The 13,378-nt window shown below is 62.1% G+C and overlaps 2 protein-coding genes across 4 annotated transcripts in view; both read left to right on the top strand.

Moving 5' to 3' along the window:
- The window catches only part of STK40 (serine/threonine kinase 40), a 40,306-nt gene extending 35,076 nt beyond the window's left edge, over window positions 1-5,230 (top strand). For all 3 annotated transcript variants that reach the window (XM_043574498.1, XM_043574499.1, XM_043574500.1), the window contains exons 8-11: window positions 356-500; window positions 645-764; window positions 1,203-1,287; window positions 2,907-5,230. In XM_043574498.1, the coding sequence (XP_043430433.1) occupies window positions 356-500; window positions 645-764; window positions 1,203-1,287; window positions 2,907-3,125 (569 nt within the window). In that variant the 3' untranslated portion in view covers window positions 3,126-5,230. The remainder of the gene's footprint in view (window positions 1-355; window positions 501-644; window positions 765-1,202; window positions 1,288-2,906) is intronic.
- A 6,022-nt stretch (window positions 5,231-11,252) lies between these two features.
- On the top strand, window positions 11,253-13,257 carry EVA1B (eva-1 homolog B). Its single transcript, XM_043574502.1, has 3 exons — window positions 11,253-11,820; window positions 12,223-12,328; window positions 12,555-13,257. Exons 2-3 carry the CDS (start codon window positions 12,262-12,264, stop codon window positions 12,983-12,985), a joined length of 498 nt encoding a protein of 165 aa, XP_043430437.1. The 5' UTR covers window positions 11,253-11,820; window positions 12,223-12,261; the 3' UTR covers window positions 12,986-13,257.
- The last annotated feature ends 121 nt before the right edge of the window (window positions 13,258-13,378 follow it).

The raw sequence follows: 13,378 nt of genomic DNA, 5'->3' as shown, positions 1-13,378 counted from the left end.
TCCCGAACCGGGTAGCTCTTTGTTCTACACACACTACCGGCCACCTGCTCTGTGAGCTGCTTTGCTGGGCGCTGGGGCCACAGACCCAGGCCCAGCCCCCAGGAGCTCACAGCCTGGCAGAGCAGGGCCGGTGTGCAGGTGGGTGGCCTTCGCAAGGCCCAATGTAATCCCTTCTCTTCCGGGAGTCACTCCAAGGTGGGGCATCAGCCTGCGTGGAGGTAGAGGGGGAGAGTGACAAGGTAGAGGGGTCCCATGGGTGGGATTTCAGGCAGGTGGCCGGTAGGCTGAGGGAATCCCAGCACTTAGCTCTTCCCCGGCTGTGGGCTGAGCGTGTGCGTGTCCATGTGCCCCACAGGCCGGCCGTACCGGGGCAAGCCAAGCGACATGTGGGCCCTGGGCGTGGTGCTCTTCACCATGCTTTACGGCCAGTTCCCCTTCTACGACAGCATCCCACAGGAGCTCTTCCGCAAGATCAAGGCCGCCGAGTACACCATCCCTGAGTGAGTCCTGCTCCCTGGGGAGGGGAGGGAGGCCCAGCCCTCAGGCTTGAGGGACGGGAACAACAAAGTGAGACTTGGAGTCGTGGGTCACAGAGACCCAGCACCAGCCTGCACCGCCTGAGCCCTCTCCCTCTGCCACATCAGGGACGGGCGGGTTTCTGAGAACACCGTGTGTCTCATCCGGAAACTGCTGGTCCTTGACCCTCAGCAGCGCCTCGCCGCGGCCGATGTCCTGGAGGCCCTCAGTGCCATCATCGCATCGTGGTAAGCGGGCAGGTGCTGGGCCAGGTGGAAGGCTGGGTTCTGCCCGGCCTTAGGCACTGCCCATCCCGTTCGGAAAAGCAGCCTGAGGTTGAGCCTGCTTCTTTGCCAGACAGAGTCAGGTTTCCAGATTTTCCCCATGGGCAAGATTGGAAGTGTGCCGGCAGAACTCAGGGTCGAGCATCTCCTGCATGCCAGTTAATACCAACTGTGGGATTGGCATTATCTGACAGCCTGTGACGTAGAGATGTTCCCCCATTATTGGATGAGAAAACTGAGGCTTGGGAACAGGTCATTCATGTCAAGAACTTGCTGAGCTGTGATCCCCCCAGGTCTGTCTCAGAGCAGTGGGGACCTGGCCTTTCTGGGCTCCGGCCAGCGGGCCTGGGGAGCAGGGGCCAGGGCTGCCCGCGGCCAGCCCGACTCGTCTGTCCCCTGTAGGCAGTCCTTGTCATCTCTGAGCGGGCCTTTGCAAGTGGTTCCGGACATCGACGACCAGATGAGCAATGCAGACAGCTCCCAGGAGGTGAGTCGGGAAGGCCAGATGGGCCATTACCCAGTCCCAAGGGACCAGCGTCCCGGGAGGACAGGCATGGCCGGGGCAGAGATGGCAGCTCCCGGCAGGCCACAAGGCCTCCGTGGCCTCAGCCTCATCCTTTGACGTAGGAAAAGGACACTTAGGTCCTCGGTCTGAGCTGCCTGGGGCCTGCCTTGCATCCGGCTCGGTTGGCAGCCGTGCAAGAGCGCCGTGGGGCAGTGGAGGTGGGGGCCCCGCCTGGCCCTCTCTCAGCTTCCTCTTGCTGCCCAAGCTCTGGCCCTGCTGTGTGCTGGCCCTTTAAACAGCCACATTTCTCTGCCTCTGACTCACAGAGTCTCTCTCTCTTTCAGCCTTTCTGCTCTTCCCTTTCCAGATGATTCATTTTCTCCCAGTTTTCTTTCATTTCCTGCTCCCTGCACTGGAGAAAGTGCCGGGCCTGGGGTGGGGGCAGAAACCAGGGCCCTAGACAGCCGCTGGCAGGTGATCTTAGGGTGCCCCCTGGAGGGCAGGGCTCGGTGAGCCCTGGGAGGGCTGCCGTAAGGCCCCTCCCCCCCTCCCCCCACTGCAGGAGGAGCCTCCTGGGACAGCACGGGAGCCCACTGACCCTTGAGGAGAGAGTCGGGAGCCCACTGACCCTTGAGGAGAGAGTCGCAGGCCCTGCCCCGCCTAGGTGCCACCGCCCCCAGTGCATTCCAGTGGGTCGTCCCCACAGGCCCGGGTGGCCCGTGTCCTTATCCTCCTTTCACGAAAGAGGAAACTGAGGTTCAGAGAGGTGAACTAATCTTCCCAGTCACACAGCTCAGAAGTAGTGGAGCTGAGGGGCGCCTGGGTGGCGCAGTCGGTTAAGCGTCCGACTTCAGCCAGGTCACAATCTCGCGGTCCGTGAGTTCGAGCCCCGCATCGGGCTCTGGGCTGATGGCTCAGAGCCTGGAGCCTGTTTCCGATTCTGTGTCTCCCTCTCTCTCTGCCCCTCCCCCGTTCATGCTCTGTCTCTCTCTGTCCCAAAAATAAATAAACATTGAAAAAAAAAATTAAAAAAAAAAAAAGAAGTAGTGGAGCTGAGACTTGACCCCAAGTTCCAGTCCAGAGCCCTGCCCTCCCCGTGTGATGACCAGCATGGGGACGGACCACTTCGGTTTGCTACCGTCTGCCTGGGTGCTCCAGGCTCACCCAGGTGGTGAGCCCCCAGCCCCAGACCCCTCTTAGCACTTGACTTGTATGGGCCCCCCACCCCCCCGGCCTCTTGAGACCGCCTCTGAGGGGGGACTCCTGCCCCTCTTCACAGCTGAGGAAGGTAATGCGACCTCTCCCAAGGTCAGTGGGTTAGGATCGGGGTGGGGTGGGGGGGAATCCGGCTCATACCCCAGCCCTGTGCTTCAGCTGGGGCGACCCCCAGGACGGCCAGCAGGCTAGGTCCAGGCTGGGTGGAGGGCTTCGGGGACCCAAACTGCGGGCCACCCGGCCAGACGCAGTCCAAGGGGCTGCTGCCTGGGGAGGGCAGCCTCTGGAGCCGAGTCACCTAACACAGGCTCCCCACTCTTCTCTCCCCCTCCACCTCTCTCTCTCTCTCTCTCTCTCTCTCTCTCTCTCTCTGTCTCTGCCCGAAGGCGAAGGTGACCGAGGAGTGCTCCCAGTATGAGTTTGAGAACTACATGCGGCAGCAGCTGCTGCTGGCCGAGGAGAAGAGCTCCGTACACGAGGCCCGGAGCTGGGTGCCCAAGCGGCAGTTCGGCAGCGTGCCCCCCGTGCGGCGGCTGGGCCACGACGCACAGCCCATGAACCCCTTGGACGCGGCCATCCTGGCGCAGCGCTACCTGCGCAAGTAGCCCCCTCGGGCAGGGCGCCAGCACCACCCGCCAACCTCTTCCCGGCCCCCCGGCAGGCGGCCCGAACTCTCTCCCAGGCCGCGGCGGGGACGGGGCAGGGACAGCGCAGGTCACACAGGGGGTCAGCAGAGGTACCACGAAGCTACCTTGGGAATGATTGCTTGATTGTTTGGTTTTTTAATCTGAGAAGCCTAGATAACTAATCTGCTTTTAATCATGACGTTTTAATCTACCTCTGGCTCTTTAACCATGCTGTCTCTGGACTGAGTGAGAGGGAGGAGGAGGGAGCCCGCCCACCGCCCAGCGGCCCGGCCGGGGCGGCTGTCCCCCCACAGACAAATAAGCTGAAGGCGCAGCTCGCTGCTGGCTCCCAAAACGAACGCCCACTCCCCACCGCCCTCCCCGGCCCCCCCACCCCCAGTCTGTTTCCATCCCTCCCCTTCTGACCCCAGGCCCCTCAGTCCAAGCTTTGGAAAACCTTCACCTCATCTTAAGCAGAATTCAGATATATTTATTTTTGTACTGAAACCAACTTCTCTCCCATCTCTAGGTGGCTCCGCCCATGGCCACTCCCCGCCCCCCCCCCACCTGGCTGGACAGCAGGGAATCCACCGCCCACAGATGGGCCCCCTCCTCATCCCCCAGGCTCAGAAGCCCCTTCTTGCCGGCCCCCCCAGCTCCAGCCCACCGGTCCCTCCTGTTTCTGGTGATGGGGAGGCCTTTCTAGACTTGGTTCTCTTTCTCCCATCTCAGTAGCTTCTCTGAGGTGCTGTACACCCTCGCGTTAACCCTGGTTTCCTTCTGCACCCCTCACCGTGGTACCGAGGTGACGTTGACAGATGTGAAAGGGGTGCCTGGTGGGCGGTCGGGGAGGGGCGTGCCGAGCTGGCCGCGGACAGACGGGCCCTGCCCGCACGCCCTCTTGCTCCCCACACCCCTCTGTGTTCGCTGAGCGGTGGGGACATCTCCCCTCCTGTTCTTCCCCCATAACGGATGGGGTGTCTCTCCCAGCAGACCCTGGCCAGGCCCCTTCATGTGGGCCGTGGGGCTTGTGGGGAGAGCTGCAGGGCCTGGGGGGTCTGCCTGGCTTGAGAACAGGCCTGTTGCCCTTTTTGAGCCGAGATTTTGAAGTGGATGCCCGTCTTGCCAGAACACTGTTCTCACCAGAATGCCCTTCCCTCCCGCTCTCCCTCACTGGACTTGGCCTTGCCCAGGGCCAAGCAAAGACCCCTCCTCTGGCCTACCCCCTCCAGGCACCCCCGGGAAGGCTGAGTGTGCACTTCCAGGCAGCCCTGGGCCCCTCAGGTCCTTCCTGTCTGTTCTCGTTCCCCAATGGGGAGGTGACCGCGGCCTGTGTGACCTTGTTTCCCAGAGTGTGAGCCGCCCCCCCCCCAAAAGCTGACTCACTGTGAGTGACTTGGGCAAGTTCCCAAACCTCCTTGTGCCTCAGTTTCCCCATCTGGAAAAAATGGGGCCACCTCTTGCCAGCAGTAGCAGGGCCGCCCATGCCCCTTCCTCCCCATGCCCCCATCCCAGCACTTGGGCGCCTCATGCCTCTGCCTCAGTGGGTCTGTGGGAGCCCGCCTGAGCCCAGCACTTACTCCCCCTGAGCACGAAGCCCTGCCTCTATCGGCTGGCCAGCGGCTGAGAGCCAGGGCGTTGTGCTGCAGGGGCAGGGGATGTCCTCTTTTCTATATTTATTTCAAAAAGTCTCCCAAGGGAGCAGAAATGCAGTCTGGCCTAGGGCTCCCAGCCCCTGGGACTGTCCTCCTGTGAGGGTCTCAGCTGGGCCCCTGCCCAGACCCTCCGGGCCTTCTGGCCACGTGTCGGCTCTCCCCTCCTCTTCAAAGCAATACCCTCCGGGTCTGCAGGGCCTTATCAGACCGGCTGGGCCTCCGGGTCAGCTCACGTGTCTGATTGGGTTTGTGTCAAAGCAAACAGGAGGAGGCTGGGCCGGCCCTCACTGGGCATCACACAAGGGGAGGTCCTGTCGTAAAGACAGAAAACAAAACAGAAAAAGTCACAAAAAAGTTTGTATAAAGACATATTTTTGTACTACACGGGGACTCTTCCTGCATGTCAGCAATAAAACTTCCTGACCTGGAGCCGGTGTGGCCTGTACTGTCTGCTGTTCTTTCCCTTCTCACCTGTGTGTCTGTGCTCCCCGCCCCCCTCCCCCCCCCCCCCAGCCAGGCAGAGCGGGCTTCCTGCATCTCTGCCCCCCCCTCCAACCCAGAACAGCACCCTACCCCCAGTCGCCCAACCAGCGCCACCGCCTGGATGGGGGACCGGAACTCCCCAGGCGGTCTGCGACCCACTAGTGCGCACCCCCACCGAGTGCCCCAGGGGGCTCTCCCTGCTTGGCCTGCTCAGGACCGGTGCAGGCAGGAGGCAGCCCGGAGCGGCCGCGGCTCACAGAGTAGTGATGTGGGAGCGACCATCTGGGGTCGGGGGGACCTGGCCAGCCAGACTGCCCATGCGCCCACAGGCCCATCCAGGGCAACTGGGGTAAGAAGGGCCAGGCAGGCCTTTTCCTGCACTGCCCTCCCCCCTCGCTCCCTTCCATAGGAAGCCACGGGGCTTCCTTCCTTCCTTTCTTCTTTCCTTCCTTCCTTTGTCTAATTTAGACTCTGCGGATGGAGCACGGAGCGGTGACGCTGGAGGTAGGCCGGCCCCTCCCTCGGCACACCACAGTGCCCCGGAAGACGCATTTCTATGTTGGGGAACCCGCACACGAGAGGAGCAGAGCTCCACGCCGAGGAGCCCCCTCCCAGTCAAGCATCCACACGGCAAGAGTGAGAAGGCCCTGGGTCTCTACAGGTACTCAGAGCCGCCTCCAGCCCCTCGCCCCTACCCTCCACCACGCCCACCCGGCAGCCAAGTGGCCCCCACCTCCCTGGTCACTCCCAACTCTACACACATTTCCCCCATCTCACCTGACCCATAACTTGGCTGTCGAGCTGTCCGGATGCTCGGCCAGAAGGCACGCCCGCCCCCAGCGCGCCATTGCCGCACTCTGGCTCTGCCGGCGGCCGCGCCTGGGCCTCGTCCCCGTGTCCGCCTCCTTTCTGTCCCCCGACCTGATCAGCCTCAGTTCCGTGAACAGGTGTCTCCTGCGCACACGCATGGATCAGGCTTTCCACTCACCGACACAGGCAGGGACTCTGTTTTGCTGACTAGCGTGTCCCCCACACCTAGAACTGGCTTGGCGTGCAGCTCGCGCACCAGAACTGTTGGTTCGTTGATCTAAACTTATCAGATGGCTCCTCCATTTTTATTGTGAGCCCTGGAAGCCACAGAAGGGGAAGGTACCAGAAAGGTGTGGGGGGGGGGGGGCGGCGATCAACAGCCTCCTCTGCTCCTGAGAAGTCCGACAAGAACTGAGAAGTTTCTATCAGCTTTAGCTACCTCGCGGTCTCCAGCGTATCAGGGAAGGCAGACTGGAGCTGCCCAGCTCTCTGAGGTGGGGAAAGGCGGGAATGGAGTCTCGGTGGCTCAGTTGCTCAGGTTCCAAAACCAGCCTTGCCTTGACTTCTTGCCCCTCCTGCAGTCCTAACCCACTGCTAATCCTGTCACCAGCCAGGCAGAATCTGACCACTTCTCCCAGCCCCTCCTGTTGCTTCCTGCTCTCCCCGCTCCCACCCTGCCCCTACAACAGCCCAAGGGCCACACGGCAGCCAGAATGAGCCTTTGGGAAGTCCGATTTTGTCCCCCTCCTGCTGACACCTCTGATGGCTTCCATCCCATGCAGGATAACATCCAGATGTCTGTGTCTTAGCTCCACACCACAGGGCTCAACGCCTGGCCTCCCTCTAACTTGTCGGCCCCCCACCCCTCCTCACTCCCTGTGCCAGCCACACTGGGCTCCTTGCTGATCCCAAAGGACGGTTCCACCTCAGGGCCTTTGTATAGGCTATTACTTCTGGAAGCCTCTTGCCCCAGATACTTACATGGTCCCTTCCCTGGCTTCCCTCTGCTCAAAATGTCACCTCCTCAGAGAGACTGTTCCTGAACATGTGGCCTTCTCTAACCCCTCACCCTGCTCTGTGTTTCTCCACTGGGCTTATCACAGCCTCGTATCAGATCCTATATCGGATTATTAGTTATATCTGTCTTCCCTCCTCAAACGCTGAGCTCCATGAGGGCAGGACTCCTTGCTGTGCATCTGTGTGGGGGCGAGGGAGTTGGGGGGAGCTTATCAGAATGACAGGGGTGCTGCTGGCATTGGGGGGGGGATGCGGAGACAGCCCCACAAGGCAGGCAGATTCCACATCCTGCACATGAGTGAAAAGTTGTTTACAATGACCAGAGCCAAGAATCTAACTCCCTCTTATACATAAACACAAAGGACTGGCAGACACATAACATACACTGAATCTTCTGGGAACGCAACCCCTGTGTAAAAGTGGAGGAAATCGGTACTCGGTCTTGTTCAGAACTTTACCAAGAGCCCTTCACCGTTTCCGTGACACCACCGCAATGTCCCAGTGCCTCAGAGCTGTCACCTGCCCGGCAATTGACCTGTCACAAACACAGATCATTACCTTTCGTTTTTATTACGTTGTATTTTTAATTAGATGTGGAGGTGGGTATATTAGCCATAAGTTTCGTTTCAGGGGCATAAAAGCAGCAACATAAAATATGGTGAAAAGGCGGCTTTGGGCCTGACTGGGTGGAGAACCGTGACCTAAAACCGCCCCGTGGAAGGCTGGTTGGGAGCTTGGGCTCCGAAGTTCACGTCCAGACCCCACCCCTGACAGCCACATGACCACACACACGTGCTTGACCTGAGCCTCACTTTCCTCCTCTGTACAATGGGAATCATGCTACAAACTACACACGGTTACCGGGGGATCTGAAGGTGAACGTGCACATAGCACTTCGCCAAGTACCAGCTACCGGGAGGGCACTCGTACCCATAACTGTTACTGTTCATTGTGCAAACTCCACTGTGCCCTCTGCCCGGCAGCTGTCCCAGGGCTACAGGGTGTTCCGAGGGCTGGGCGGGTTTGAGGAAGCCATTGGTTGGTCACCTTCTCTCCTCCGTCTGAGACCTAATCAGCTCCTGAACCCCTCAGTGGGGAGGCCCCAGTGTCAGGAATAGAGCTGCTGAGGCCAATCCCCAGCTCGGCCACTGGGGAAGGGGGCAGGGTCGTGTCTCGCGTGGGGCTTTGAAAACGCCAGCCCCCCTGAGATCCCTCCCAGAGGTCTGTTTCTCTCAGTCCCCTGACCTCCCATCAAGACCTGTCTTGGGGCGCCTGGGTGGCTCGGTCAGTTAAGCATCCGACTCTCGATTTCAGTCGGCTCAGGTTATGATCTCACAGATCCGGGAACTCGAGCCCCGTGTCAGGCTCTGTGCTAACAGTGAGGAGCCTGCAAGGGATTCTCTCTCTCCCCCTCTCTCTGCCCCTTCTGTGTGCACACACGTGCCCTCTCTTTCTCTCTCAAAATAAACATGAAAAAAAAAAGACCTGTCTTTCCTGTGTTTCATCTTAGGATCACTGTGCCTCCCAAGGTGACAAATTTCAAGTGTCACAGGCTGACAGGAAAGCAGAGAGGCAGCCCGCAAGCGGGCAGGGGGGCAGGCCTCAGGTCAGAGGCCGGCAGACAGGGCGGAAAGTCAGGTGGACCGACGGGAGGCACGCCAGGCCGTGATACATGCGCAGAGACCCGGGCAGCACAACAGGAAAGCAGGCGGCTGGGCAGACCCGCGGCCAGGCTGGCGGGCAGCACGAGGCAGGCCGAAAAGCAGATAGGCAGGTGGCCAGGAGGGCATGAGGGCTGTGGGGATGGATGGCCTTTGGGCACATCCCCCGGGGCCGCCCCGAGCAGCCCTCAGCCGCTTTTGAACCTTTCCAGGGCCGGGCTGCTGCTTCTCCCACCCAGCCGAGCCTGGGAACACGCAACCCCCGCCTAGGGAAGGCGGCGCTCTGGGCCCAGGAACCGGCTCAACCCTCACTCTGCTCCAGCCTGGCCGCCTGCTTCCCCAGGGCCGAGTCACGCCTGACCCACTCCAAACACACAAGTCACACACCAGTCCAGCTACAGACACCTGTGTCTGCAGGGAGCAATCCCCAGAGGTCCGCATAGCACGCTCACGGCTTAACACAGCGTACCCCGATCCGATGCCGCCCTCATAGGTCCGGCGGGGGGGGGGGGGGGCACGCACGTGGAGCCCCACGAAGACACAGGTGCAAAGGGAGGCACAATCGGAGGCACAGCATCCTCAAGGGGGGTCGCGGAAGCACCGCCGCAGCACGCGCCACTGTTCGCTCGGGTGGGAGGCATTCCGCAGCTCGCTGCACCCGTGGAAACCCACCGGTACCACAGCCAGTGGCTAGATTCTGGCCTCACCCTCGCCTCTCTGCTCAGTGTGGCACGGCCGCCCTTGTCCTCGTCCGGGCCGACTCCTCCTCCCACCTCACCCGTCTCTCGCCGACTCCTCCGCGAGAGCCCTCGAGGTTGCGGCATCCGAGCTCAGGCTTCGGCGGCTTACTCTTCCCTCCCGGCCCCAGAGGTGATCCCAGCCGCTCCCGGCGTGTCCAATCCATCTTAGGTGTTGAGGGCCCTCAACTGCGCGTCCGCCCAGACCCCTGGCGGCTTCCCCCGTCTGCCACCTCCCCTGGGTATGTGGGGGGACATCGCGTATCTAACAATCTAGCCTGAAGCTCTGCCCCAAACCTGCTCCGCACAGAAGCGCCGTCAGGTGTTCAGGCCCAACATCAAGCCGTCCCCCCACATTTTCCCTCACGTCCACGTCCAAGGCGGGAATTGTTGAAAGTCTTCTGAAGACGGAAGACCGCTTGAAGGTGATGCCCTCACCTCCTCCAGGGGGACTTCCGAGCCAAGCCCCGGGGCGCTGTTTGATCAGATGGCCGCAGTCGCTCACTGCTCTCCCTGTCGCGGCCCATGCTACACTGAGCGCCCACGGGGGTCTCTCCAAAGTACGTCAGGACCCGTGACGCTCCCCTGAGACTCTCAGGGTTCCCCACCACACTGACGGTAAAGTCCGAGCACCCTCCACTGCACCCCAAGACACTCCTGCCTCAGAGCTGGCCCCCACTCCTGCCCAGACACTCTCCCCCCCCCCCCCCAACCAAGATCCCGCAGTGGCAGGATTCAGGCCTCGCCTCCAGTGCCCTCCAGGTGTTCTCCACCACCCTCTGAGCCTTAACACCCAGGCTACCTTTATCATGTAATGTTTGTAATGTCCTTTCCATGAGGGCAGACATTTGTGTTCTGTTTATGGCCGAACCCCCATTACTAGGAGGTCCTAGGCAGATGCCCTCAGTTAGCATCTGCTGATGAGTGGCTGTATGGATTTATCCACAGCCGTACCCACACCCACACAAATGCTCAGAGACAACACGAAAATGGACGTGCACACATACAGATATGGGCAGAAATGCCTCCGCGCACATACGCAAAACACCCAGGAGTCCTTTCCCACCCCCATGGGGGCCAGTCTTCCCTTTCTCCATCTAGATCTGCCCTCTGCTTGAACCCAGGCTCAGGACTGGGAGTGGGGGGTCTCCAGCCTGGACAGAGAGGGGGGTCACTGGCCCACAGGCCTCAGGCAGAGCCTTCAGCTATGTCTGCAATTTCCTCTCCCCCTTCCTTCCCTCCTCCTCTCTGAGGCTCCCGCCAAGAAGGCCTCCCCCTCACCCCAAGCCCCAACACAGGAAGGGGGGCCCAGCAGGGGGGGCTGAGAGTCTGAGCAGGAAGAAGCCTCAGGCCGCACACGCGGATCACACAACACATGGTACCCTCGAGCCCTGCGCCCAGGCGGGCATGGATGCGGCCGCATCCCGCATCGGCAGGTTTATCCGGGAGCGAAACACGTCACTTCGCTGCCTCCTGCTCTTGTGAAGGGCACAGGGGGCCAGAAGTTCCAGGCTGGGCTCTGCAAGGCCGGCCTGCGCCTGGCTCCCAGCCGGACTCCAACATTCATTAACCCTGTGTGACAAGATCTCTGCCAGCTGGACACACTCACCCAGCCTGGGCCCTGGGAGGAGGGCATTAGAGCCCCCTCCGTTGTAAGTTGAAAATCTGGGGGAGGACTGGAGAAAAGGAGCAATCTTCCCTGGGTGAGGGGGCCTCCTGGGAGGAAGAGCAAGGTGTAGAGGAGGGGTTAAGAGCCCGGGGCTCTAGAGGCAGAGAGCAGTGGATTCAAATCCTGACCATTTGGTAAAATTATTCAACCACTCCGCGACTCAGTTTACTCATCTGCCAAGTGGCGACAATGGTACTCACGTTCTAGGATTGTTAGACTATCGTAAAGGGCACTCACGCACTGCCTGGCACCCAGGCAGAACTTCATCCTACTATTATTGTTGTTATTGGTAGCTTGGGGGCGGGACGCTGCCACCGGCCTCCCCAGCGGTTTCCTGTGGGGGAGCCGGCGGCCCCGCGGGCCTCGCTCCCCCTCCTCCCAGTCGCTCGCTCCTCTCCCCTTCCTCTCCCGGCCCTTTTCCTCCCCGCCTCCCCCCGCCCCGCCCCGCCCCGCCTCTTTCCTCGGAGGAAACTTTCCGCCGGCTGGTCCATCGGCCCGTGTCCGGCCCGCGCTGCCGCGGCCTGGGAGCCGAGAGGGGCAGGCGGGGCGGCCGGGACCGGACGGGGCGGCAGCGGCCGGGTCCAGGGTGTATGCGGCGGCCGGACGCGCCGGGGCCGGCAGCGGGGAAGCGGGGCGCTGACGGTGAGTGAGCCGGGGCCTCCGGGCCGGTGGGTCCCCGCGGGGCGGGCTGGACGGGAGAGGGAGGCGGCTTCCCCTGCCGGGAGCCCGCCCTGGGAGTGGGGAAGGCGCTCGCGTCTCTCTCCTCCATCCCACTGCCGGGACGGCGAAGCCGGGCCTCATTTGGAGACCCGACGAGGGGGCGGAGTCTTCTGCGGCCCACTCCCCTGACCCCTCCAGTTAGAGGGGCGTCTGCGCCCTGGGAAAGGGTCCCCCAGGCCGGGCCGAGGTCTGTAACGAAGTTAGGGAGCTGCTGTCGCCAAGGTGGGCCCTAGGGCTGCTCTTCCAGGGAGGAGCTGCCCGGAGGAAGCGGGGTAGGGGCAGCTCTAGGCTGGGGATTGGGATCTGACCTTGCTAACCTCGCAGGCTGGCCGGGGGGCTGCCCTTCCACCCCCGGAGCGCAGCATGGACGCCCCCCGAAGGGACATGGAGTTGCTCAGCAACAGCCTGGCGGCCTACGCACACATCCGCGGTGAGGGCGGGCCCCGGGGGGCATGGGCCCCTCCCTGCCCCTCTGAGGCCCCACTCCACCCCTTCCCTCCCCACCTCCCTGCCCCCCACCCCCGCCCGAGGGCGGCTACCTACTCTCTCAAATAAGGAGTACTGTCCTTGGCCCCCAAACTTAGAAGCGGGGGGAGCTCCCCTAAATGGAATGGGGAGTCAGGGCTCCTGCATGACTTCTGCCCTCTGACCCCCAGCTAACCCCGAGAGCTTTGGCCTCTACTTCGTGCTGGGAGTCTGCTTTGGCCTGCTGCTAACGCTGTGCCTACTAGTCATCAGCATCTCCTGTGCGCCCCGCCCGCGGCCCCGGGCCCCTGCTCCGCGCCGGGACCCCCGCAGCAGCACCCTGGAGCCGGAGGACGACGATGAGGACGAAGAGGACACGGTGACGAGGCTGGGCCCCGACGACACGCTCCCAGGCCCAGAGCTGTCCGCCGAACCCGACGGGCCCCTGAGCGTCAACGTCTTCACGTCGGCGGAGGAGCTGGAGCGGGCGCAGCGCCTGGAGGAGCGCGAGCGGATCCTGAGGGAGATTTGGCGCACCGGCCAGCCGGATCTGCTGGGTACTGGCACGCTGGGGCCCAGCTCCACGGCCACAGGCACCCTGGGTCGTATGCACTATTACTGACCCGTCCCGCTCCCACTGCGAGGCACTCTGAGTACTGGTCAGGGGCGTGAACTCAGAGCTGCCCCAGGACGTTGGAACTGCCCCTGCCTGCGGTGCTATGGAGGCCCCACCCCCCACAGCTTCCTCAGTGCTGTTGCGCATGGATCCCCACCTTCCGGGACCCCCAGTCCTGCCAGAAAGCCCGTGGGGGACGACAGGACACAGGATCCCCAGCCTCTCTCTGGGGACCGGTTAAGAGATGAAGTGACCAATGAAAACTGCATTCTCAGTGAGTCAGTCTCCCTCCGTTACTCCTGCCCCCAAGATCCCCCAGGCTCCTGCCGTGCAGGGGGCCCCAGGGTTGAGACCCTCCTCGACTCTTTCACCCGGCTGACCACCTCCATCTACCCACCC

The sequence above is a fragment of the Prionailurus bengalensis genome, chromosome C1, assembly GCF_016509475.1.
Source record: "Prionailurus bengalensis isolate Pbe53 chromosome C1, Fcat_Pben_1.1_paternal_pri, whole genome shotgun sequence".
Classification (NCBI taxonomy): Eukaryota; Metazoa; Chordata; class Mammalia; order Carnivora; family Felidae; genus Prionailurus; species Prionailurus bengalensis.
This window is presented reverse-complemented; position numbering and strand designations above follow the sequence as displayed.

What these genes read in the sequence shown, in the direction of transcription:
- EVA1B (XM_043574502.1), top strand. Translation starts at nt 12,262, where the DNA reads ATGGACGCCCCCCGAAGGGACATGGAGTTGCTCAGCAACAGCCTGGCG. An exon ending in GGCCTACGCACACATCCGCG is followed by an intron (nt 12,329 to 12,554) that starts GTGAGGGCGGGC and finishes TCTGACCCCCAG; the next exon opens with CTAACCCCGAGAGCTTTGGC.